General features: G+C 39.0%; 2 protein-coding genes across 3 annotated transcripts in view; both read right to left on the bottom strand.

Moving 5' to 3' along the window:
- Positions 1 to 696: 696 nt before the first annotated feature.
- LAMTOR3 (late endosomal/lysosomal adaptor, MAPK and MTOR activator 3) lies at positions 697 to 18,258 on the bottom strand. Its single transcript, XM_008267568.4, has 7 exons — positions 18,041 to 18,258; positions 17,669 to 17,714; positions 16,449 to 16,483; positions 7,707 to 7,765; positions 6,349 to 6,482; positions 4,004 to 4,067; positions 697 to 1,541 (listed from the first exon to the last, which is right to left on the bottom strand). The coding sequence occupies exons 2-7, from the start codon at positions 17,675 to 17,677 to the stop codon at positions 1,468 to 1,470; spliced, it is 375 nt and encodes a 124-aa protein (XP_008265790.1). The 5' UTR covers positions 17,678 to 17,714; positions 18,041 to 18,258; the 3' UTR covers positions 697 to 1,467.
- Positions 18,259 to 22,436: 4,178 nt separating this feature from the next.
- The window catches only part of DNAJB14 (DnaJ heat shock protein family (Hsp40) member B14), a 53,262-nt gene continuing 47,870 nt past the window's right edge, over positions 22,437 to 27,828 (bottom strand). For both annotated transcript variants that reach the window (XM_008267567.4, XM_002716953.5), the window contains one exon: positions 22,437 to 27,286. In XM_008267567.4, the coding sequence (XP_008265789.1) occupies positions 27,162 to 27,286 (125 nt within the window). In that variant the 3' untranslated portion in view covers positions 22,437 to 27,161. The remainder of the gene's footprint in view (positions 27,287 to 27,828) is intronic.

Here is a 27,828-nt window from a genome sequence, read left to right as displayed (position 1 = left end):
GTTTCCCAAAGCAAGAAATTCTGCCTTGAAACCACAGCCTCAGTTCTTAGCAGAGATTTTTCACTCTTCCATCCTGCCCCATACACTCTGCCTTGGACAGTTCCTACAACTTCATAAACCAATTCCTGGAAATAAGTCCAATACATATACATTCTACTGTTCTGCTCCTTTGGAGGGCCCTGACTAGTATAGCTTTTTCCAAAAATCTCTGTTTTATCCATTTTGTTGTTTTTGAAATATTTTATTATTTTTGAAGGTTTTTTTTTTTTTCAAGTTACAATGAAATTTATAGGAAATACACTCACTCCTACGATCCCCATTACCCAAGTACCTAATTTTACTCCTCGGAGGTCATCAGTCAGGTGCTCCTATGTATCTCTTCACCTGATGATATACAAATATGAAAATACATTTTTTCTTCTTACACATAAGTTCTATAGCATGCCACAAAGTTTCACATCATGCCTTTGTTCAATGCACATTATACCTTAGAGATAATTTAATCTCAGTACCTAAAGCACTTCATCATTCCTTTCTTCCATCGAGCAAGTGTGGAAATCAATTTCACCAAAGTTCTATGATTATCTAAAGTGGGACACTTGAGAGTGAAAGGAACACTCAATAATTACTCCAAGGACATCAAATATAACTTTTGGGAGAAGTATGAGAAAAAAGATCTATATAGTGCTCAAGTTATATTTTTAAAAATATTATTTTATTTATACTCATGTATGAAAAAATGTACTCATACTATCATGTTTACATACATACTGATATTGGCAATAGAATTCAATAATAAATCATGTTTATATTTTATAAAGAACACATAAACATTAAAATATTGATTGGTTATAGAAAGCAAAGTTGGGGGAAACCATTAGCAATAATTTTCATTTTCAGTAAAGAACAGCACCCTCTGAAAAGAATCAAATCAATTAGTAATATTCATCTATATTGCAAAATAATATTTACAAAGGAAAGTTAGTGATTGTACTGATTTTATTACTCTTACTAAGCCATTTTATCTTTTTCATACTCAGTGCACAGAAATAAAACATAATCTGAAGAAAAATATGTCCTCATTATTATTCACAATAAAAAGGGTCTGCTTCATTCTGCAGGCCTGGGCATACTGTACAACAGGGAGCACTTAACAGCTCAAGTGGATCAATGTTCCATTTTGATTCTGATCCACTGAAGAATCGCATCTATATTCGCTGACTGGACTAACTCCATGGGAGCCATGATAGCCTGAACCATTTTTGTGGTATCCTCAGAAAGACCCTACACAAGGAAATACAATCGATCTGTCTATAACATATCCATAGGCTCTTTCTTTAGTACAAGGTGGGAAAAGGGGCCTTTTCTTGAGTACATGGATGAACGTATTATTGTAGTCTAAAGATTGCTGGATTGATATTGTATTGTTACAACGAAGACAAGGTACACAATGAAATGACTGTCAGATTAAGAAACTTCCACAACTTTTATCAATTCTTCAAATAACGGAGCAAGTTCCTTTTCTAGGCTGACAATTAGTCCTAAAACAAAGAAATTAAGAAAATTAGATTGTAAGAAAAATGTTCCTGAAAAGTCTTTAACTTACATTACTTCTTGTCCAAAATTTAGTTATGAAAAAGAAATCAGATATGGTTTATTCCCTGCAACTAAAACAAAGTACAGCAAACCTGACTAAAGTAACCAAAAAACTCCTCATTCATGAAGTTTATTCTCATCTACATATTAATCCTATATAATAAATTAGATGAGAAATGTTTACCTATATTAGTAAATACAGAATGAATTATATGCACTATAATCTGTTAGGTTTTTTTTTTTTTTTTTTTTTTTTTTTTTTTTTTGACAGGCAGAGTTAGACAGTGAGAGAGAGAGAGACAGAGAAAAAGGTCTTCCTTCCGTTGGCTCACCCCCCAAATGGCCACTATGGATGGCGCGCTGCGCCGATCCGAAGCCAGGAGTCAGGTGCTTCCTCCTGGTCTCCCATGCGGGTGCAGGGTCCAAGCACTTGGGCCATCCTCCACTGCCTTCCCGGGCCACGGCAGAGAGCTGGACTGGAAGAGGAGCAACCAGGACAGAATCTGGTGCCCCAACCGGGACAAGAACCTGGGGTACTGGGGCCGCAGGCGGAGGATTAGTTTTGAAAGAAAAATCTCAATTTATGCCTTAGTGTGTCAAAATCTGCACTAATTAAGAAGTAACACACATAATTTTTACTAAATAAGGCACATTTATTTCCTGAGTCAATTGGAATAGCTTATATATCAAAAGACAGGCAAATAAGCTGCTTCAACAGTGGTCAAAGGAAATCAGAAATTTATTTTATGAATTCAATAAAGCAAAGAAATGAGTGATTCAAATAAAAATATTTTAAACATGAATGGTAAGAGTACAAAACACGCCGGCGCCGCGGCTCACTAGGCTAATCCTCCACCTAGTGGCGCCGGCACACCGGGTTCTAGTCCCGGTCGGAGCGCCGGATTCTGTCCCGGTTGCCCCTCTTCCAGGCCAGCCCTCTGCTGTGGCCAGGGAGTGCAGTGGAGGATGGCCCAGGTGCTTGGGCCCTGCACCCCATGGGAGACCAGGAAAAGCACCTGGCTCCTGGCTCCTGCCATCGGATCAGTGCAGTGCGCCGGCCGCAGCGCGCCGGCCACGGCGGCCATTGGAGGGTGAACCAATGGCAAAGGAAGACCTTTCTCTCTGTCTCTCTCTCTCTCTCACTGTCCACTCTGCCTGTCCAAAAAAAAAAAAAGAGTATAAAACACAGATGTTTAAAAAGTTCAGTGATTTACCTGGGAGACAAACTCATCTAGAAATCAGCATATATAGCTTCTCTTTAGTTTACTACAGTGAAAGCCTGTGTGTCTCAGTGCCTATTTTATGTTCAAAGAAGGAAATAGTTTTATTGCTTTTCGGCCTTTTGGCTAAGATCAAGTGTAGTACAAGTAAATAGTTTCCTCTTGTAGAATATTTAAAGCATCTGACTGTCAAGGAAATATTCTGAGTACAATATAACTGTGTACTTATGGCAATATATTACAACTGGTAATTTATTATGTGATCATGGGAAATCTATCAAAACTGACGTTAACTATATTGGATATACTGACAGCACTACAATCCTATATAATTTGCAAAGTGTTTGCACACATGTAGTTTAAGACTTCAAAATGTTTAGAAACCTAACAGATCATCAAATCTAAACCTCTCAATTTGAAGATGTGGTAACTATGGACTGGCTTCATTAACACAGCTAGAACAACTTTGCATTCTAAGAAGAGAGAATGTGTAACAGTTCTCAACAGCAATCAAATATGAAGGACAAACGCCTTAAAAAATTCCTACTCTTACCCAAAAGCAAGTAAAGAAATTGCAATCCAACTCAATTCTGTTATTATTTTAGACATAGATATCCAGTGAACAACATTAGATGTAATGGGATTTAACGATTCCTTACAGATGGGAATACAGCTTTCCAGCATTTGAATCCCAAATTCTTCAGCCCTCAAGAACAGTAGCATGTTCATACCATTTAAGTTCTTTAAATGCTCAATCACATTCACCGTGCCTGCTATCAGTCAAAATTTTAAAATTTTCATTTTATAGATTAGTCTACATGGGATTAAACTCATCCTTGATCATTTTGTGTATTCTCCACTCCTTATTTTCTTAAACTGTTTTAATGTGAACAAGATGCGGCACTCAAGCTAACACTTTTCCTTTTTACCTCAAAAAAAAATTACCACATACGCTGTCTCATTTGAATTAGAATATAACCCCATAGGATGAGAAAGCAGATTATTTCTATTATACGAACATGGAAACTACGATTCAGAGAAATCACTTTTCCCAAGAATAAGGAAAAAAGATGGTAGAGTTGGACCACAAATTTAAGCTTTCTCCCTCTAAATCTACAATTCCTATCAGACTGCACAAACAGGATAATGTAAAGAGTTGAAAGTTATATTTAAAGTACTTCACATACCTGTATTGGCATTGCTACTGGCTATGAAACTCACCACCAAAGGCAGCCGATTAAACTGAACAACCTAAAAAAGAAAATACAACCGAAATAATATGATAGGCAGTATAACTCAACTGAAATGTCTTAATCTTCCAAAAACTTTAAAATGGCCAATGATACTAGCATGTTCGTGGTACTACATCTTGAAATATGAAGGAGCTGAAAGTATTTCCACAACACAGAGTTACTGATTATCCCTTAGAAATGCCAACACAACTTGGCTAGGCAAGTTTTAAGGTGGAAACCTATCTTCATCTTGTTATCTCTAACGCCCAGCAGTGTCAATGACATAAGCAGGGGCTCAATGAACAGCTGAAAATTAAATGGACAAAGATAGCATTTCGTAGCCATTTATGTATAGTAATCCTCCTGTATCTGTGGTTTCAGTTACCCACAATCTGAAAATTTTTTTAATGAGAAAATTCCAGAAGTAAATGATCCGTAAGTTTTCAACTACATGCCATGCTGAGTTGCATCATGAAACCTCATGCCGTCCTTCTCTGTCTTGCCTGAGATGGAATCATCCCTTTGTCCAGCATACCCACTCTATCTGCACTACTCACTGTTAGTCACTCAGTAGCTATCTCCATTCTGTGTTTACCTGCTTTGGTACTGCGCTGCTGGTGTCCAAATAATCCTTAATTTACTTAATAATTGCCCAAAGTGCAGAAGTAGCAACGATGGCATTTTGGATATATCAAGAAGTTATAAAGCACTCCCGTTCAGTGACAATGTAGAAGTTCTCACATGATAATAATAAAAAAAATCACGTGCTGAGGTCAGTTACTATTAATCTCTTACTGTGCCTAATTCACAAATTAAACATCATCACAGGTTTGTGTGTGTCACAGGAAGCAACTGCTTGAGGCCAGCGTCACAAGTGGTGAAGGAATTCACCAGCAGAACACAGAGAACAGTGAGCATAGCCAGATTTAGGAAAATACACAGCGAGCAGACAGCTTACGCGGACAACTGCAGCAACACGTACGATCATGTGGGAGTTACCTATTTGAGGCAGACTGCCCTGGGAGGGCTTTTCCAATACTAGTGATTTCCTCATTGTTGTGGGTTTTCACCAGGGACTTCCTTATTACCGGGTACCCAGGTGACCTCCACAGTGTATACAGGACAAAGTGCTATGTATTTAGGGTCTGTAAATCCCATGCAGACAAGAGGGAACTCCTCTACAGTTTTTATCTTCATGATTTTTCCTGCCTCCCCTGTGTCACTACAATGCAAATTAATTTTACTTTTAGCCAACTCTCAAAAGAAAAAAACAGAAAACCAGCTTTGACCTAATCCTTATTGGTGAAATTAAAGGTCTGATGGATTTGTTATTTTTTTCCTAAATCAGAGTAAAATATCTAGCATTTAAAGTTAAAAACGTCATTTGTGTATAATAAATGGTACGTGAACCACACTCTAGGAAACACCATTCTAAAGCAGAAGGGAATAATTTGTTCTTTTTTTTTTTCTTGACAGGCAGAGTAGACAGTGAGAGAGAGAGAGACAGAGAAAGGTCTTCCTTTGCTGTTGGTTCACCCTCCAATGGCCACCGCGGCCAGTACGCTACGGCCGGCGCACTGCGCTGATCCGATGGCAGGAGCCAGGTACTTATCCTGGTCTCCCATGGGGTGCAGGGCCCAAGCACTTGGGCCATCCTCCACTGCACTCCCGGGCCACAGCAGAGAGCTGGCCTGGAAGAGGGGCAACCGGGACAGAATCCAGCGCCCCGACCGGGACTAGAACCCGGTGTCCAGCGCCGCAAGGCGGAAGATTAGCCTAGTGAGCCACGGCGCCGGCCTGAATAATTTGTTCTTAAGATGATTATCCTGTAGATCAAGACACATAAGAAGTAACTGCTTCCCCATAAACAATATCAGTCATTATGTCTACATTCCAAACCACATGAAAGAATTAACAGTAATAACAAATTTAAATAACTTATTTGACTTTTAAGAAAAATTTCTAGCTGTCACAATTACAAAACAAGGGTATCATTTGAGAAATTCACAGTTGTCTGGCTAAGGGCACCATCTACTGGAGGTAACAATGATCTAACTTGCCCTTTTTAGGATAACAAGTCCTTAATTATTCAACCTTTAACTACTTTCTCATAGCAATTATTTCCTGGTATAATAATGTGAAGCAAACGACTAACCAATCTGAAGGCCAAAATTTTAAAATTTCATCCTCTTCAAATCTAAAATTTAGAATTATAACACAAGTGATTTCATATAAAAGACTAAAAAAAAAAAAAAAAAGACAGTGGAAAGCAGCAAACCATTAGATAATGATGTATTTACCTGGTAGGTGTTATAGTAACAGATGATACTCTTGTTTTTTGAAAGTCCAAGTTTGCTTCCTTGGTCTGTCGCCAGGGCAAAAGTGGATAAGAAGCCAGGTCTCAAAGCATGCTCTGGGGCATTGTCGTTGGCCACTGGGAAACAAGGGATTCAAATAAGAGCTATGCAGGTTGAGGAGTGGGGATGAGGTCGGGGGATACAGTACTTTTTTAAAAATACAAACTTTATATAAAATTGAGCACAAATGTTATGTTTTACATTTAAAATTATACCACTAATTGCATATCAACTTGAATAGACAAAATGCTCAGAAGTTCAGTGCTCATAATTAACGTAAAAATGCTAACAATTTTGGGAAGAATACTAAATATTTCTAGTTCCCTGATATTTATTTTAAGACAGATAATTCTGTTCATGTAATAAATTGAATGTTCTGGCTATCTGAGAGTCACACTAAACTAAAATAATGAAGATAGGACTAAATTAAATTAATGAAAAAAGGACTTTGCCTGTCAAAAAAACCATAGCAGTATCTCTCACAGATGTTAAATAACTCTGACAGGCAGCTACCTGTTTTCATGTTTCACTCAATGTTATTAACTGAACAAATGCAGAGTTCAAGGCTTTAACACAGACTTTCTCAGAAACAATATCAGAGCTAAAAAAAAAAATTCAAGACTCTCTTGTTCAAAGCACTCAACAGAACAAAGAAAAGGCAAGTGGCCTGCCCATGGCCACCCATGTTGATAGATCAGAATGAACTGTGGACTACCCATCAGGAAACCACTGGCTTCACTGCTATCTCCTCTCTGGCTAGCAGGCAACTCTGGACAGGTGTCTCTTTGCACTTGACTACTTTCATTTGTAAAATGAAAGAACTAAACTAAATTAGGTGACCTTTAAACCTTTCAATTCTAAAACCTAAAATTATCTGATATATATGATAACCCCACATGGAAAATAAACTGTAAACAAAATGTACAAAGTGTTATTTAATCTTTGGTTACAGCTACTAAAATGTCTCAGTGTAACTGGGAACATTCACTCTAATAAACAAATCTAGTTGCATTCATATTCACTTCCATAACTTAGATTTAGTAACAATTTACATTATACCATAAATGTTTTTAATGAGAAACTGAGTTGGAGATAAATCCATGCTGAAACTTGGGATGTTAACGTGACACATTTGACATGCAATCCAACAGAGGTTCCAACTCGGCCTTCAAAACTAAGACCATCTTCTGAATTTACTGAAATGAGTTTTACACATTTTCATTCTAACTACTAAAATCTAAGTGCCTTGTACATACGTTTCAGTCAAAACCAAACATGACATTTGCATTTGTATTTTTTACCTTTAATAACAGGTACTCCATCTCTATCTGACACAACAATAGCATGGAGCCCTTCCACACTAGAAAGACAGAAAGGTTAAAATATTATAAAATATTTTATTTTCCCAATATATGTATCTCGAAGTCATAAATGTAATTCTCATGTATATTTTTGAAAAGACATGGGGTTGCAATTACTGCTTCCCTACACTCCAGTGTGCCTGCCAAAACTCTTCCAGAAACTGAATGCACATTACTGTCATATTTATAATCTTTATAGATTTACGCAGTATAGTTGATTTTCCAGTAAAATTCCTAATGTATTACCATTCTGTGGTTGACAAAAGTATAAAAGGTTATCAGTGTTGGATACAGTGACCAAAAAAAAAGGATGTATCTTCTTTCCTTCTCTCATTCATTCCAATTTTCAGTGCCCAGTATTTGTGGCACTTAATATTTTGATATTACGGTAACCAAATATACACACAGTTGTTGCTTTAATAATGCTTACAATCTTCAAACAGCTATCAAAAAAATAACACTACAACTGTGGCAAGTGCTAGTAAGAGATCCACGCTGCCAGGAAAGCCTGTAAGAGAGGGGCGAGGCAAACAGGTAGGTTAGGGGAGGCTTCCCTGGGGAAGTGGTACCTCACTGAAGAGTGGAAAGATCAATTAGGCTGAAGAAAAAGGGGAAAAAAGGGAAGGTCGTGTGGGAATCCTTTCAGCCATGCCCACGTTAGGAAAAGCAGGAAGCAGAATGGTCAGTGCTACAGCTCTGAAGGGAGAAAGACCTGGGTTCAGTCTGGGGTCTGCCTATCACTGTTTCTGTCCCCACGGGTCAATTATGAAATCTAAGACTCAGTTTAACCAGCTCAAATTGAAATAACTATACTTATTCGGCTATCATGAAATTTTAATACATAACATATAACATGAAAAGCACAGGCCAGTACACAGTTAACATTTGAAAGTATTACCGAACACTAATGGTGCAAACTATGCAGAAGGATATACTTTATCACTGCAGTTTAAGTACCAAATTATCACTGAGAATTCATGAGAAATACGCAGTTAAGAAATATAGACCCCAGGGCATAAAAGGAAAGGGTTAAAAGTTATGATGGGGAAACACTTTCAGACTTTCAATACCCATGCAAAAGTTTTTAGCTACAACACAAAACCCATTACCCTGTAACCATCTTACAATATCTGTAAACTGCACCTCAGAGATATGTTCAATGTTCCTACCATAACTGAGAACTATTCATTTCTTATTGTGGTTGATCTTAATGTTTTAATTTAGAAATAAGGAATATTTGAATTAAGCTTTAAGACATCCTATTGTCAAAAACTTTTAAGTCAGATAAGTGTTATTAAAACTTGAGTGCAAAATCTTATAAACAACATCATTTGTTATCCTCATGCTAAAAATATGATGAAGCAACTGCATATAAATGATTTTTAAAGTTTTTTTTAACTATTATTGGTATTACTTCCTATTACCATTCAATTCTGATATTATGTATGGACTAAAACATATTAGGTAAGATTAATACATAAAATAAACACAGTGTTCTAGGTTAAAAGTTAACATTCTTTTTTTTTTTTTTTTTGACAGGCAGAGTGGACAGTGAGAGAGAGAGAGAGAGAGAGAAAGGTCTTCCTTTTGCCGTTGGTTCACCCTCCAATGGCCGCCGTGGCCGGTGCGCTGCGGCCGGCGCACCGCGCTGATCCGATGGCAGGAGCCAGGAGCCAGGTGCTTTTCCTGGTCTCCCATGGGGTGCAGGGCCCAAGCACCTGGGCCATCCTCCACTGCACTCCCTGGCCACAGCAGAGGGCTGGCCTGGAAGAGGGGCAACCGGGACAGAATCCGGTGCCCCGACCGGGACTAGAACCCGGTGTGCCGGCGCCGCAAGGCGGAGGATTAGCCTAGTGAGCCGCGGCGCCGGCAAAAGTTAACATTCTATAGAAACAGATCCAGGGCAGGGGTTGAGCAGTGAAGACACTGGTAGGGGTGCTTGTGTCCCACTTCAGAGTGCTTACATTGTATACCAGCTCCAGCTCCAGCTCCTGGCTCTAGCCTCCTCCTAAATTGCACCACCAGAAGCAGTGGTGATGGCTCAAGTAATTGGGTCCCTGCCACCCATGTGGGAAACCTACACCAAGTTCCCCATGACTAGCACTGGCCCAACCTGGCCAGGCCCAACTCAGCCCTGGTCATTATGGACATTTGGAGAGGGAACCAGCAGATGAGAAGAACCAGCAGTTCTTTCTTAGGCTCTTAATAAAAATCTAAAAAACCACAATCATATCCCACAGATACTTGCACACATGAAATCATTTTGAAATCAATTTAGTAACATTTCTTGACATAGATAAAGATGAGAAATCTACTTTCTCGTAAGAAAAACATGCTAGAGGCCAACGTTGTGGCACAGTGAGTTGGTTCAAGTCCCAGCTGCTCTGCTTCTGTCCAGCTCCCTGCTAATGTGCCTGGGAAGGCAGCAGAGAACGGCCCAAGTGCTTGGACTCCTGCACCCATGTGGGAGACATGGATGGAGCTCTGAGCTCCTGGCTTTGGCCTGGACCAAACAGCCCCTGACCACTGCAATCATTTGGGGAATAAATTAAAAAATGGAAGCTATTCCCCTCCTCCCACCCCCCTCCCACAGTCATTTGGGAAGTAAATCAGAGAATGGAAGGTATCTTTCCCTTTCTCGCTTCCCCTCTCCCTCTCCCTGTGCTTTTCAAATAAAATAAATAAATGAATCTTCAAAAAAAAAAAGTCAAGTTAAATTAGCTCTGATATACATGTACAATGGAATACCCTGCAGATATAAAAAAGAGGAAGCTCTTCATGAACTGGGGGGCCAATCTCAAAAAAACAGTTTCGAATAGTGTGTACAAGAAACAAATGTGTAACACAATATTTAGGTCTGTGGTTGAGTGTGCTTAAAAACATGCCCTTACATACATGGTTACAGGAAGACAGATAAAATATCTCTGCAGATAGTAAGAGTCCTCTTAGGTTGGGGGGTAAAGCTGGGGAGCTTCTCACCGCGCTGACAAAGGCAGGAACCAGGGGCTTCCCCTGGTCTCCCGTGGGGTGCAGGGCCCAAGCACTTGGGCTATCCTCCGCTGCACTCCCGGGCCACAGCAGAGAGCTGGCCTGGAAGAGGGGCAACCGGGACAGAATCCGGCGCCCTGGCCGGGACTAGAACCCCGGCGCGGCAAGGCGGAGGATTAGCCTAGTGAGCCGCGGCGCTGGCCCTGGATTCACTTTTAAATAACTTTATGAATATATTACCTACCCATAAAACAAGTGGATTAGGGGCTGGCGCCGTGGCACAGTAGGTTAATCCTCCCCCTTAGGCGCCAGCATCCCATATGGGCACCAGTTCGAGTCCCAGCTGCTCCTCTTCCAATCCAGCTCTCTGCTATGGCCTGGGAAAGCAGTAGAAGATGGCCCAACTGCTTGGGCCCCTGCACCTGCCTGGGAGACTGGGAAGAAGCTCCTGGCTCCTGGCTCAGGATCGGCACAGCTCTAGCTGTTGCGGCCATTTCGGGGGTGAACCAATAGAAGGAAGACCTTTCTCTCTGTCTCTTCCTCTCACTGTCTGTAACTGTACCTCTCAAATAAAGAAATAAAATCTTAAAAAAAAATGTGGTTTAAAAACCAGTAGAGTACCACAGAAATGTTTAGAAAAATCTGTGTCACTATGGTAGCTTTTTTCTAATTTTCATGGTTATTTAAATATCAACTAATGCACCAAAGGAGGAAGTAGAAATAAAAGAATTCTTAAAAAAAAAAAAGATGTCAAACTCACAGATACATAAATGAGTAAGCAGAAAAATGAAACCCTTTACCCAGTTTTAGAAATTAGGTCACAATACAAAAGTTGTTTCCACTCTTACTCACAGTAGACAAAGAGTAATGTGAATATATTTTACGAATAATTAAAATTTTAACTCATTAACAGATATGCTATACTTTAAGAATAAGTTAAATTTTATAAAATACTCTAAGAAACCTAAACCTCAAGTTTACTAAAAATGACTTTTATTCTAAAAAACAACTGTTATATTAGTAATCAAAAGCATATTGAGTATGATTCTTCTAATTATGAAATATTTGGTTATTTTAGAATATACAAAGTTGTGATTATTAAGACCTGAGACTGCTTTGGGCTCAACTAGATTTTAAAATGCAAATCTAAGAACAATACATGAGGCATTCAAAAAAGTTTAGGGAAAATGCATATTATGAAAAAACTGCATAGGTTTCAAAATTTTCGACAGCAAAAGAAACTAATCTTCTAATTCCATTTCTCCACAGACTTACTAAAGCACCCTCATATTTAACAGAATTCAAAACCGGAAGAGCACGCATTCTGTCAAGGCGTGCTGCTGACCTGGATGCTGAAATGCACTGCAGTGCAACATTTAAAGCATGGGCCCACAGCTCTGAGGCCAACACACCTGCGTCCAAACACACATCTGGCAACAAATCAGTGTACACTCTTCTTATTAAGTGTGTGCAAGTTTATCATTTCTTCATGTGTTTTGCTCTTGGGATGAAGTCAGTCTACTTTCAACAAATAATCCCGATGATGAATCACAGCAGACTCAGCCATTCTGGAACCAACAGAGGGCACTCACTCCTTTCCTGCCATTATGGAGAGATTTTCATCATGTTTTTATAAATATACTTAAATTTAGTTTATCTCTTGGATCAGCACTACCCCTTGATGTTTTTCCTCTTGGTTAAAAGATAAAAAATGTCGAGATTCAAAGAAGAAACTTTTCAACTGTTTTTGGTCAATACTAGAGCTCCTAAGTTATAAAATGAATAGATTTTGATGATTCTTCAATTCTCTCACATTGACAACTCCACCACACTCAGTACCATTAGAATAGATCTAGTTGTTAAAATGAGACCCTCATAGCCTAACATGATTTTATTACTTATTTATAATCACAGACCAGGTAATTAGAGTCAACTGTGTTAATTTTTAGATCTCTAGATGAATAATGAGCATCTTAACAGCCTTACAACTCAAGAAAACTGAAAGCAATATTTTTGTTTGTCTTCAGCAAAAGATGTTAACACTCAAAATAGGATTTTAAACCACTAAAACTTCTAAGTGGATTAACTATGCTTCTGTTCCTACATTGTTCCATCAGAGTGGTGAGCTTCCAGCAAGACAATTGTCAATAAACACAGAAAGATTCATTTTGGGGCCGGCACCGGGGTGTAGCAGGTAAAGTTGCTGCCTGCAGTGCTGGCATCCCACCTGGGCTCCGGTTTGAGTCCTGGCTGCTCCACTTCCAATCCAGCTCTCTATCATGGCTTGGGAAAGCAGGGGAGGCTGGCCTAAGTCCTTGGGCACCTGCACGTTCGTGGGAGATCCAGGGAAGCTCCTGGCTCCTGGTTTTGGGATAGGCTCAGTTTTGGCCATTGCAGCCATCTGGGGGAGTGAACCAGTAGATGGAATACCTCTCTCTCCCTGCCTCTGCCTCTCTGTAAATCTGCCTTTCAAATAAATCGATAAATCTTTAAAAAAGAAAGCATTTGTTTGCACAGTGCCAATATGTGCACTTTTTTTTTTGATAGGCAGAGTGGACAGTGAGACAGAGACAGAGAGAAAGGTCTTCCTTTACTGTTGGTTTACCCTCCAATGGCCGTTGCGGCCGGCGCACTGCGGCCGGTGCACCACACTGATCCGAAGCCAGGAGCCAGGTGCTTCTCCTGGTCTCCCATGCAGGTGCAGGGACAAGCACTTGGGCCATCCTCCACTGCACTCCCGGGCCACAGCAGAGAGCTGGCCTGGAAGAGGGGCAACCTGGACAGAATCCGGCGCCCCGACCGGGACTAGAACCCGGTGTGCCAGCGCCGCAGGCAGAGGATTAGCCTAGTGAGCTGCGGTGCCGGCCCATGCACTTTAATCGCCAGTTTATTTTTTTTTTTAAGATTTATTTATTTATTTGAAATTCAGAGTTACACAGAGAGAAGAGAGGCAGAGAGAGAGAGAGAGGTCTTCCATCCACTGGTTCACTCCCCAGTTGGCTGCCATGGCCACAGCTGCGCCGATCTGAAGCCAGGAGCCAGGAGCTTCTTTCAGGTCTCCCACGCAGGTGCAGAGGCGCAAGGATTTGGGCCATATTCTACTGTTTTCCTAGGCCATAACAGAGAGCTGGATGGGAAGTGGAACAGCTCGTCTCGAACCAGCGCCCATATGAGATGCCGGCGCTTCAGGCCAGGTAGTTAACCTGCTGTGCCACAGCACAGGCCCCAATCACCACAGTTTAAAGAACACCATATCACATGGTGGTACAAGTCAAATTTCAATTAGTGTGGCATATTAATGAAATAACTACTTAGACTGCCTACTTTACTAACTCTTCAGTCCACAAATTACTAACAAATAACTGTATAATTAACAAATGCACATTGTGATCAGTAACCAATCAGGCCACTTCTTCTAAAGCGTGTCAGTGACTGGTTACCATGAATCTGTTACTCAGTTCATGCAGAGACAGCTAAGTGTGTAGTTTTATACCTGCTGTCTCCCTGTGATAAACCATTAGACATTAAGAATAAATAGACAATCAAAAAAGGGAACTGGCCAGCAAAGATGAAACACCGGAAAGACACAAGAAGTGATCACGCTGGAAGTGAAATTCCAATAGAAGGTAAACAAAGTTATTCTCTGAAGAGCTCACACAGGAAGTGTTCACAATATCCTGTCAGAGACTCTAGATAAACAGCCACAAGAGCTCAATGCATTTATTAATATAAATGAGGAAAGTGGTTTTGATGAGAAAGAGGAAGTGATGCTGGCAAAAACAAAACAAAACAAAGCAAAGCAAAAATCATGTTAAAGAAAATCTCAGAAATATTTAACAACATTGAAAATATAAAAGCTAAAATGTTGGCAGCTAGCTAATGTAAACTTGGAATAAAGTAGGACAATTCACCAAGGCATAGAGAAGATTATCTTAGGGTTTATGAAGAGAAGTAGGCAAACACGTTCCAACATGCTACATATTTTTTTCCACAAAGAAATAAAATATTAATTATCAGTGTTTCTAATGCTTCAGTTTAGTGTACTAAGCTAATTTTTATCATGTTTAGTTTTAATTTCCTAAATATTTGTAACCAACAACATTAAAAATTTGAATAAAACATTTAAAAATTTCAAAAAAATTGTTACTTTTCCCACTGATTACTTTGCAGATTTCCTTCGCACAGTTCTAGGGGCCCGCATTACCATGCAGGACTGCAATTGCCTGTATTGCTAATCATTCGTCTGAGAAGAGCAAAGCACCTACTTAGCTTGCCAATATTAAGAGGAGGTGAATAAAATGAATAAAAACGAATTAAAGTATTCATTAACATGAAATCACTGGTAGCGCTTATTTAACATCTCAATAGTTTTCTTCCTGAGTACATAAGAAAAACCCGAAACAACCCAAGCAAAAATCTAAACAAGAGTCTTCTTTTTAATTTGAAAATGAAAAATTTGCATAACATGCTAATTTCATGGCACATTTTGTTTCTATTCTGTTAGTCTAATCTTAGGTATATACTATGGTATTATTTAGTACTTTCAAATATCTTAGATAACCATAGGTAACACAAGTGACATCCTTTGCGAACAGAAATAAACTGACAACTACTACTACCTTATTTAACGCCAGATTTGGAAGGGAAGGAAAAAGAATCTCATCGCATGTTCTGCTATAGTACTTCAAAAGTTAATTAATTCTGGATCCCTTTATTCTGGGATGTGAAAATGTCAGTCTCAGTCATCCTCCTCTCGTGCATTCCCTTAGACACCTGTAGTCTTAGTTGTGGGTGAAGAGGAAAGAGGCACTTGTCGCAGAAGGCACTTTATCTTAAACCAGTATTAATTTTAATTCAGTTAAAGTGACAAGGGTCGCCACTGTGGCGCAGTGGGTTAAACTGCTGCTGCCAGCATCCCACATGTGAGTGCCCACTGGTATCCTGGCTGCTGGGCTTCCTATCAGCTCCCTGCTAATGTATCTGGAAAAGCAGTGGAAGATGGCCCCTTCCACTCACCTGGGAGACTTAAATGGAGTTTCTGGCTCCCGGCTTCGGCCTGGCCTCACTCTGGTCATTTCAGCCATTTGGGAAGTGAACCAGTGGATAGAAGCACTCTTTCTCTCTCTCTCTCTCTCTCTCTCTCTCTCTCTCACCCCATCCACTGTCACTCTGCCTTTCAAATAACTAAATAAATCTTAAAAAAAAAAAATAAAGTGACAAAGACACTTTCAGCCAATAAAACATCTAAAAGCAGGTCTCCTGACCTTAACACAAGAATCTAATTTACAAAATAGAGCATCAGATGGACTGTGTGCAGGGAACTGCTGCCTGTGCCTAGCATTCTCAGGTTGTCATCGAAGCAATGAGATCTTAATGGCAACATTCAAAGCAAAGGCACTTCGAAGTATAATCCAATAAGCAGCTAAAATAGTATATTTGAAAGAACTTAAAAGTCACAAAAAATCTGAGAGCTAGTCCTTCAGCAACCATTGGCCACTTATCCTAAGACAAGTAATGCTTTTATCTGCAAATTCAAAGGCCATCACTTGTGCTTCTTAGGGTTATGTTAGGCATTTGATAGGGCTAAATTGTAGCATAATATGCACATAATACTCATCTATACAGAAACAATATATCTCATGAGGTTAACATGTCATACAGAATTTTTCAATTAAAAAATTAATATTCTCTTACCTTGGTAACTTTTTATACAGGAATCTCTTTAGGTCCTAAAAGAAAATATTTTTAAAAAATCATATTATAATAACATGCCTTCCACTGCTCTTCTAGGTCTTGTCCTACCCGTGTTTCAGGAACCTTAAGTCATCACTCATGACTTTTCATGCCAGTGTTTTCTCTTTTTCTTTTGCATTTTGTTACTCCCCAGTTTTGTAACTTGGTGCTCCAAGTTAACTAATGTTCCCCTCTAAGGTTTCAGCTCATTATTTGTTGGGATAATGGCAGAACCTGAGTCATAAGATTGTTAAAGTCTGAGAAGATGCAATGTAGTAGCATGTTCTTTTTTTAGCACACTTAAAACACACGGGAGCTGTAAAGTTAGATCACAGTTACCATACTATTTTCTATCTCATGTCTGTGTGCAACTGACAACATATTACAACCACCTTCCCTTGTTCACAGACTTCCCACTATCATTTGAATGATTTTGAGTCAATTAATGAACTTCCCTAAGATTCCATTTCCTAACATGACGAAGCGACTGCGTCAAGTGTTTGGGACTAAAGAAATAGAAGACTATTTTGTCTTATTATGCTCTCTCATCAGGAATTTCACGGACAATCTGGGTATCAATTATGACCTCTACGTGGATAAATCAGGTATCTGTTGTACGGAATCTCTACCCTCTAATATTTCCCAAACCTGAACGTCCATTTTACTTAAAGCTAAATCCACCGGCTTCTGTTGTCATGTTGCCCACACAAAATCTGAATTAATAGCGCCCAAGCGGAATGGGTTTGAAAGCATCCTAAATTGCTGCAATGAACCTAACGAGACATCATGACCACTTCCTGGGAAAAAAGGGTTCTGAGCACATCTCCTAAGTCACCACATATTCCCGGGAAAGGCAACAAGCCACCATTCAGAGTTCCAAGTGGTCAACGCGCAGAGCCTCTCATGGCCCAGGAAGACTGGGCAGGGGACAGAATACAACTTTCTCCACTTCAGGCATCCCAGTGTCCTGCACTCACACTCGAGGCAGCAGCTCAGGACACCGCAAGCCCATTCCTGCCAGTCTCCCGCTCCAGGCCCCAAAGAAAAGAGCTTATTAGGAGGAGGTGGGGAAACCAAAATGAAAACAAACTTCCACTTGGGAAGCTCCACTTCTCCCGGCTCAGAAGCCTCCTCCAAACCCTCGCCCTCCCCTTCCTCTCGTGTAAGGGCTGTCAACTCACATCCGCCATGATGAACCCCTTCCTCCCGCAGGATCAAGCTGCACGCCTGCAAGAGAAACTCCCGGTGACTCTTTCCCTCCAGGCTTCCTCCCCTCCCACCAGCAGCCTCCTAAGCGGGATCAGGCCCAGTCAGGGTGCGACAAGACCGCGCGGTTCTCGGGTTCGGACCAGGGAGATCAAAGGGAGCCGCACTTCCCCAGCCCCGCGACGGGGAGCCAGCCGGGATCGCCTCACCTCAGCCCCCTCCACCCCTGCCCACTTCCCCCAGACAGCTGCGCCCGAAGACGGGGAGAAAGAACGGGCTCGCCCTCTCTTCCGTCTCACCACCTCCCGGGCCCAGGCCTGACCACCGGGCAAAGCGTTGCCAGATACCTGGATTTCTGGGCCGCCGGGTTCTCTCCGCTGTCACTTCAAGCAAAGCTCAGCCAGGTTCCCCTGCAAGGCGCCATCACATGACTCGTGACCCCATCTGTGTCCCAGGAAGCACTTACTACGCGTTGGTGTCCAGGGATACGCAATTTCCGGGGAGGCTGGGGCTGAGCGTGGGAGGGGGAGACCGCGAGCGCCCCGCTCCCCGCCCCGCCCGCCCCGCCGCGAGCCTCTCTTGGCGCCTGCGCGCTGAGGCGCTGTCTAAGGGACGTCGGCTGCGGGACGCTGGTTGCTAAACGCTTCTCGAAAATGTTTGCTCTCGAAGGCTTGTGCCAGAAGACATTCTTTTGCGGCCAGGGTGCATGATTTCTCTAGTTTTTCAGTGACCATACTCTCAAACCGTTTCTTGTGGATGAAAAATTGAGAGAATGGCGTTACAAACGGAGTAGCAGGCACCGAATTGCCAGTAATTAGAAGATCCAGATTGGCTTCTGACCCAATTTTCTAGTCTCTCTCTCTCTTAAAAATTTTTTTTATTCATTTTTATTTATTTGAAGGGTAAAGAGGGCGAGCGTTTCCATCCGTTGGCTCACCCCTCCAAACGGCTACAGGAGCCAGGATGTTAGCAAAGAGCTGGACAGGAGGCAGCGCCAGGACTTGAACCAGGGACTCCCACGTGGGATGCGCGCCTCCCGAGCGGAGGTTGAATCACAATGAGGCCGGACCACAATGCCTGCCTCTTGAATTTCCCATGCTCTCTGACTCAGGACCATATCTAGAAGGAGTAGAGGAGTGCTGTGCTTCCTGGAGTCAAGGATGCACCTCGGGCAGACAGGGAACTACCCTCTTTCATTGCTTATTGACGGGCAGATGTGCCTTTTAAGGGCTGCCTGTGCTTTTTTTTTTAGTTCGTACCTTGATTGCACATTTAACAAAAGCCCACAGCAGGTGGTAAGGAGTATTAGGAAACAGTAGAAGTGGGGACTCTCCAGTCACCCTAGCCCGAGGTTTCTCAACTTCTGCACTAAGATTTTCCATCACGTGATTCTTTGTTGTAGGGGTTGCACTGTGCATCACAACCTGTGTAGCAACATCCCTCTCTGGCCTTGGCCAGCTAGATTCTAGTAACAAACTTCCCTTATGACAAACCCTCTGGGAGCAAAATCACACCTTAGCTGAGCGCTGCCTCGGCCTCTCTGAGGAAAAACTTAAGCTCCTTGCTTTAGTTGCAGATTTTTTCAGATCTCATTTATTCAAAACAGAAGAGTGCACCTTGGAAAATGAGATCTATGGACACTTATTAATCTTCATTTTCGGTCTATAAAAGTGGGAGTGCAGAAGGAATTAACTTCTAGCCCAAGACGTGAGGGAAAGTGTTGGATACTTATTTACTGTTCTCTTTGAGAGGATAAAACTGAAATTGGAGCTCCACAAGTGACCTCCCAATCATTATAAATGAACTTCAACAGTTCCATAGCAACTGACATTACTGAAGATCAATTTCTTTTCTTTATTTAAACTCCTGTGTCTCATCTTCTGGGACGCTGCAGATACCACTCGCTCCAGCCTCCGAACTCTGCAGAAGATGGTATTTCTCTAGACCGTCCGTTTTCCCCAGTGATGTTTTTCTCTTTCTATGGTGCCCTGAGAATGGCAGTACTAAACCTGCACCTTTCATCTGTGTTCTAGGTTCACATTTTCAGCCGCCTGTTGTTCCTTCCAAATCTCAAAACGCTACTATGCCTTCAAAATGAAAGAACGGCAGGATTTCTAGTTTACAGTGCGGTGACTTTTGAATTACGAGAAGTTAATGGGAGACTTCCGTATGTACTCGAACTATTTGCATCAATTCATTAGTATTATGACTGTTAGCATAGGACCAGGAAAAATAGTGATTGGCCTAAAAAATTATCAGTATTGGGGGCTGGCGCTGTGGCGTACCGGGTAAGGCTACCACCTGCAGGGCCGGCATCCCATATGGACGCTGGTTCCAGTCCCGGGCTGCTCCACTTCCAATCCAGCTCTCTGCTATGGCCTGGGAAAGCAGTGGAAGATGGCCCAAGTCCTTGGGCTCCTGCACCCGCGTAGGAGACCCAGAAGAAGCTCCTGGTTCCTGGCTTTGGATCAGCGCAGCTTTGGCCATTGTGGTCAACTGGGGAGTGAACCAGTGGATGGAAGACCTCTCTCTCTGACCTTCAAATAAATAAATCTTTAAAAAAAAAATCACTATTGTATACCAGTTCCAAAATGAAATGTACTAAATGATCCCTGAGGTTCAGAAACTAAATTGTCATTTTTACCTTCTCCAAATTTTCTATTATGTATGCAGCATACTGGGACATACATAAAATAAACATGCACACTGTCCCAACTCCTTTGATTAAATTGGTCTGTTTTGTTTAGCTTTAAGTTCTCTCAGCTGTTATGTACACCATCAGAGATCTCAACTTTTTATTGTGCTTTCCTATAAAAAAATGGTAATCTGGATTTCGATTGAATTGTGAAAAGTTTACTGATTTTCAAATTCATGGGGGAAACAGAATCTTACGGATTTTCTACAAAACTATTTTATTAAGACTGGCCATGAGTAAATATCTTGGCAGTGTTAACTCTGGCTATGGCTTGGGATCTTGGGTCCATTGAGAATGCAATTATAAAGTCACGGGTAATAATTACTACCACTGTCATCATATCCTAACTATGTGCAGTCATCTCAGAAATCATTAATTCCCCCATCCTCTAGAGTGCATCCCATAGACAGTTAGAATCACTCACTTCTCAACACCTTACACTCCCCCACCATCTTTCCTGATGTTGTATTCATGCCTGTGTCTAGGCTACTGAGTTTGCCTGGTGAGAACTCACACGACTAAACATAAATTCTGTCATCAGCCTCAGATCCTCCAAGTTCTTTTTCTAATCAATGATTCAATGAAAATCAGTCCTTTGTGTGTTTGTGTGAAGATTTATTTATTTATTTGAAAGACAGATGGAGAAAGAGAGAGAGAGGTATCTTCCACTCTCTGGGTCACTCCTCAAGTGCCCCAATGGCCAGGGTTGAGCCAGGCCAATCAGGAGCCTTGGACTCTGGAAGGGTCTCCCCACATAGCTGGAAGGTGCTCAAGCACTTGAGCCATCTTTGGGTGCTTTCCCTGGTGCATTAGCAAAGAAATGGATAGAATGAACAGCTGGGACTCAGACTAGTGCCCATATGGGATGCTGGCGCCGCAGGCAGTGCCTTAACCCACTGTGCCACAATGCTGCCCTGAAAATCATTCCTTTAAATTCATCTTTATTCTTTGTCAATGCTTATCACTTTCCCTCTCCCCCACTTTAAACTATTTCAAGAAAATGGGAACCCATTAGATTGTGCACCAACATTACAATTGCACTTGCATTTGAACCCATCCTTTGTGGATTCTTTTCTGAAAGAATGTTAGTGGTGTCTCTTAGTTCAAGTAATGCTTACAACTTTGCAAAGGAGCATATATCCTCTGGACATACCAGGTACTATGTGAATCTTAACTCTCCATTTGCTACTTGACCCTTTTCAACAGAATAAAAAATCAGTAAGGCCTCTCATATAGTAGTTGATTTTAAATAAAATTCCCTTTCAGTAGAATTTTTGGGAAGTTTTAGCTTGCTTTTTTAGTTGCTAACACCATATCTCACAAATCCAAAAATCCAGACTTCTCTTAATTCTACCTCCTGAATAATTCTGAAATCATTCACCCGTCTATATTTTCACCCTGATCATCTTTCTTTGGCAATAACATCTATACTTCCTATGTTTACTTGTGTTCTACACTCTTAACCACACAGTAACTGGAATGATATTCTAAAAACTCTGATCATGTAACTCTTCCCTTAAAAAACTAATTAGTATTTTGACTATTGTCTTAGAATCAAGTCCAATATCATTAGCATAGTTTATATATGGTCTTACAGGGATCTGGTCTCTTACCTTACTTTAATTCTCTCATCTAGCCTTGATTGGTTTTGCTATAATCATACAAGTTTGTTTTCACTTCCATAAAGTTTTTATGACTTTACCAACTCAGTACACTCTGCTTGAATTGTTTCCCTAGTGTTCATCTCATGCCTACTTAATTGCATCTTTTGGGTTTTAGCTTAAAGCCAGTTTCTCATAGCAAGTTTACCTGAACCTCCCACAACCACTTACCTTCCAGAAACACACTCTCATATAGACCTTGTCATTTTGTCACATTTATCACAATTATAACTATTCACATTTATTTTATTTTTTTGCTAAATATAAACTCCATAAGGGTCTGTCTTGTTCAAAGATGAATTCCCAATACCACGTTCACCTACCTGTTCAGTAGGCATTTACACATACATGGGCACATTAGGAGTATAAAACATGATAAAACAAATCTTTTACTGTGAGAACAGACCTTCTTTTTTATTAATATTTTGAGATAAACTACAGAGACTGAAAGACAAAAATTTGTCATAAATCATTCAGTAGAACATTCATTAAAAAAATCAAATGCATTTTCTTTAACAGAGTTCTCACACAGAAAATTTTATTTTATAAGTCTGATGTAACATTAAATATTTTACAAATCAGACATTCCATTTTAAACCTAACTGTATAATCTTGAATGCAGTGTCAACAAATAAAATAAGATTTCCTTTACCAGTTTCACTTTATTTAAGTTACACAAGGCTTCCATTAAAATTCCATCGCACCTGGAAAATTACCTGTAGCTTTTTAAAACACATAAACTTAAATGAAAATAGTCTTATGTAGCAATCTAAAATCTAAACACAAAAATAAGACAAAGAATAGGTAAGAAGCATTTCTTAATACAAATGAGTTACAAAAGATTATGTGAATTTTTTCTTCTCATCTACGGTCATCTAATTCAAAAATAATTTTGAAACTGATTAAAATAATCCAATCTCAATTAAAATATTATTTTAATGCTGCTTGCTCTAAAATGTTACAGTAGGGCCTCAGCTGAAAATGTTTTGAATCTTGTGCTGGAGTGAATGAGACTTGCTCACAATCATGCCAAGTGTCATCTGGTTATGCAGTTACTAGACATCTTGGCAACTGGTCAACCCAATTTTTAAGAATAACTTTCAAAACTAAGCCATTTCAAGAAACACTTCTTACCTCTCTATATTTCCAGATTGCCAGGTATTGAAAGATACACTTAAAGTATGACCCTTAGAATAGGAATCTCTGCATTAAAACATGAAAAAAGATCAACAGAAAGAATTCACACCAATGAATTCTGTGGACTGATTTTCAATGTTAGAAGTAATCCACTGCTAATGGAAGCCCTGCTCTGTGCAAACTTAGTGTGGTATATATTAAACAATCACACATTTGAGGTATTAGCTGGAAAAAATATAAATATATACACTTATACACAGACACATCGACAAGATATTCACAAATCTATTGGCCCCAACACCAGCAAATAATCAAATTAAAGGAAAAGGAATCACATACCAACAGGAAAAAAGTTATACATAGGGAATTTACAAAAACTGTGGTTACATAATCCTTAATATAAGGAGTATGTTTTGAATTGAATGTTTTGAGGAAAAATATTTCCATTTATATGAAAGTATCTATTTAATAGTAAAGAAACCAGAAAGAAACCTTGCCTGCCAAATTATGAAACAGTGTGCAAGAATTCTTTGGAAAGCCTCATTCTATCCATTTTCTCCTTGTAAGTGAAAATTAGAATTTAAGAAAATCTGGAAATTGACAGACTACTTTCTTTTTCACTGTTGTACAGAGAACTTTATGGATTATAACTAGGCAGTACTCCAACACAGCTAAGAGACAAGATTTTTCAGCTATTTAGTGAAGACTGAAATTCAGATTTATTTTTCATTTTCAACAGTTTTTTTCTGCTCAGATAAGAAACAAAGATTATGAATTCCCTTTCAGTTTGCTTCATTCAGTATAAGGAAGGACAGCAATACAGGTAGCACAGAATTCAACCTTCATAGGGAAGCTACATAAATGCATAATTCTTCTCTTTTGCCATTTGATCCTTTGTCATAATACTTGCTAACTGGAAAGATGGCTCATTTGGTCCTCAGGCCAACATCAAGGAAGAGTTCACTGCCTTATCACAGGTGGGAGATTTACTGTTTTAATGAAATATATGGGAATGCATTAGGTAACTAGAGTGTGTCATAGGTTAATAACAACTGTACTTTAAAATATTACAGATCAACTAAGCAAAAGCAAATAATAGTGTCTCTAACTACATTACACACTAGTGTAGCAGAAGATTTAACAGAAAGGAAAACTAAGCATAAACACTGCAATTAACATAAAGGGCTGGCATTCCACATTCTTGTTCCTGTAAACACCTGAGCTGACACAAAAAGGATGCTAGTTTAATTCAACGGCAAATGCAGGCCTTAAGGACTTTGCTCTTAGTTTCTACTGCAGTTTTGTAAATCACAAATGAACAAATTTATCTAGGCATTCAATGCAATGTTTCCAAAATATATTATTTTCTCTTTAATTTTTAGATAAGATTATAACCTGAAATTTCATATGGTTGAAAACCCAACTTTTTATTTCATCAAAATAAATTCTGAAACTAACCTATGACTAGCACCAATCTGGGAACTAAAGAATCAAAAGAACCAGAAAAAAAGGTACTTATTTCTGCCTACCCATTGTGTATGTGTATGTGTGTGTGTGCGTGTGTGTGTGCATGTGTACGCATGCACAAAGAAATAAACATGGAAAACATTAATGAATAACTGCTGCCAAGCTCCTAAAATACCAATTAGAAACACTAGTAAACTAAATTCAAGGACTGAGGGCTTTTGGATGGTGAGTAAAATGATCAAATGAAATTGCAAAGCAACTGTAACTAAAAATAAGATGGCAAAACATTGAGATTTTTATTATAAAAGAGGAGCAAACAAGAAAATCTGATGTCTCAAAATATCTAAGGTCTTGTTACTTTGTAAAATTAACCCAAAATTCTAAGATATTTAGTGGGCCTTTATGCCATGTTACAGACAACATTAAGGATCCTATCTTTATTTGCAAATTTTTTACTTATGTGACTTAAAATATCAGGCAATCATCATTTCCCAAAATTGTTGGAAATTTTACTATATCAAACATTTCCCCTAACATTTTATGAAATGTAATGGAATGCAACAACGCAACTGAAATACTGTGAAAAAGCCATGGATGACTTCATGATAATCAATTTTACTTAATTTGATAACTTCATCTATCCCTTGAAATCCAGGATTTAAAGGAAAAGAATCAGTCAACAGGAGGGGTTAGTTCACAGAAGTTATCAACCACAATAGTGTAAATTTCCCATTAAACTGGAAAAATAAAGGTGAAATTTTTTCATTTAAACTTTTATAAAATTTCTGATACACATGAATTTGCAAAAAGTTAATTAGAACGCTATGAACTTATTTAAAAAAAACTATTCTACAGGCTCAAGAAAATATTTTAAATTGTATTTTAAGTACTGCTTTTTTTCCTCCCAACAAAAGGTCACATTGTCTAATAGCAAATAGGACAATGTGTTATTTAGTTTAACCTGCTAACTCAATAAGGCATTTCTAATGATTGACCCAGAAAAGGGGATATAATAGAATATTTTTAAGAGAAGGTGATTTTAGTGACTTGATTCAACACTTGACATAAATCAATTATACTCAGAAAAAGATCTTTAAACAAAGGAACAGAAAGACAGTCTATCTACTATTCTCTCCCTCACCAAAAAGCAACCAAAGATAGGATCATGTTCCATTAACTGAAGCATAATCATTAAAGTATTACAAATGCTAAACACAAAAGAATAGAAATCACATAGTTTCATCCCCAGTAAACAGGCACCAAAACTTCAATTTCCAGCTGTTTGTTTTTTTCTAATTCATATTATGGATTTAATTACAAAGAGCTTATTCCTATAGGATTAATTGAGTGACTCAATGGTGAATAGATTTTTAGCTCAGAAGTTTTTATGGATGACTTGCTATAAGTCACTATTCTACCTTACCTGCTGCTGTATTTCTGCTCACTGGCGCATGTGGCCAAACAGATCATGCTCTGACCAAATAAGTGTACTATAATCTACTTAATAAGTTTAGGAGTTGGCAATAGGGTTAAAAGGCACAAAGCTGTATTTCAGTAGTAATTTCTCTTATTATTTATTTGCAGAAGAACCCATTTACTTTTGGATTCTGCTTAAATGGTTATTATGAAGTTGCAAATTTCCATGGGAGAAAAATTAGGTGGGTTCTCTTTTTCATAAATTTTAGCAGCCTTTAAAGAGATATAAATGAACATTCAGGGGATTTTTAGTTACTAGATTTGCAAATGGCATAACTGCAATGTACTATGAAGACCCTTTTAGTTTATTATTTATAGCCATTTCCTCATATTTTCTTTAAAATCTATCGGTAAAGCATTTCTTTTTTATGCATGGCTCAGCAATTCATAAAACTAAACAGCAAACTGATACTCTACACCAGTTCATTTATCTCAATATATATTTTGGAATATAATGGCATTATTAAAAATATCATTCCCTCTAAGCTGATAATGCTATAAGATTTTACACAAAGTTAAACGGTTTCTTTTTCTTTTTGGAAAAGTGTTTGTTCAAACTCCACATATTCAACACACAACAAGAAAAATGTAATTTGTTGTATAACTCTGTTCCATCAACTTAAACTTTGTCTCATGGAGCCAAACAATAAAAGAATTTAAATACAAAAGCAGTAACTTGTATGTACACAAAATGATCATTCTATAAATATTTATTATGACATGGGAGAAAATAATCACTAAAACTGGAAATTACTACAGGTATGGTAATCCTTTCTTGAGACATTTTTAGTTAGGAATCATATAGGCTTTTAAGATGAAAATAATTGCAGAAGCATAACTAAAATATTAATTTTAGTTTTCAGTTCTTACTATTTAAAGGCGCCGTTAGGTCATATACTGTCCAAGATTTCAGGAACCAACTATTGAGTTTTTTTAATATCCAATGTTTTTCTTCAGTTTTCATGATGAAACTAAACTTGCTTACAGAAAAAAAGAAAGAGTACACGAAAAGGTATAAACAGAAACTCCAGTTCATCCGCCTTTATAAAGACTGGTGAGTCGCTCCAATTCTTTGCAGTTGTCCATGCTCAAGGCATCTGCTTTCTTTCGAAGTCGATCATCACGGTATACTTTTGCTGCATATTGCATATCTGTTTCTGTTAAAGAAAAATATTTTGCTATTAAATAAAAATTTATGTCGCCACTTGCTTACACTTAAATGTTTCGAAGGAGAGCTTCAATATATTTCTACTACCTTTAAAAAAATCAATGTACTACTCCTAAAAGCCATTTTAGTAGAAAACCTTTTCTTTAAATGAAAACTTTCCCTAAAGCCTAGCTTGTAAAATAAACACAGAAAAGAAGTAAGAATAGGATCTTGTGAACTCATGTCAGAAAGTTTTCCCTCCACTAGTCCTCAGTGATCTAAAAAACCACTGTTTTAAAGCATCACTTGACTTCTTTTACCTGAAAATATCACACACTATTAAATACTACTAGTGGTTATATTTGCTGTGGATTATTTCTTTTTGTTAAGGTTGCAGATTATCTGAAGATGTAAGTATAAAAATTTAAAATCTTGTCCTCAGTTTATGTGAATTAAAAATATATAATAGTATTAATGAAGAAACTAGAAAATGCTTCATAGAATCATAATAGCAGTATTCAGCCAATAAGCACTTCTTAGGTTTCCTTCAGT

This window comes from Oryctolagus cuniculus, chromosome 8 (assembly GCF_964237555.1).
Source record: "Oryctolagus cuniculus chromosome 8, mOryCun1.1, whole genome shotgun sequence".
Lineage (NCBI taxonomy): Eukaryota > Metazoa > Chordata > Mammalia > Lagomorpha > Leporidae > Oryctolagus > Oryctolagus cuniculus.
Note: the sequence above shows the minus strand (reverse complement) of the source record. Positions and strands in the feature narration are given on the sequence as shown.

Bases quoted from the DNA above. Each gene is read 5' to 3' on its own strand.
- LAMTOR3 (XM_008267568.4), bottom strand. The intron at 7,766-16,448 runs GTAAGAGAATAT...CTGTCTTTCTAG, and splicing joins CTGTATAAAAAGTTACCAAG to TGTGGAAGGGCTCCATGCTA. The intron at 1,542-4,003 runs GTATGTGAAGTA...TCTTTGTTTTAG, and splicing joins CAGTAGCAATGCCAATACAG to GACTAATTGTCAGCCTAGAA.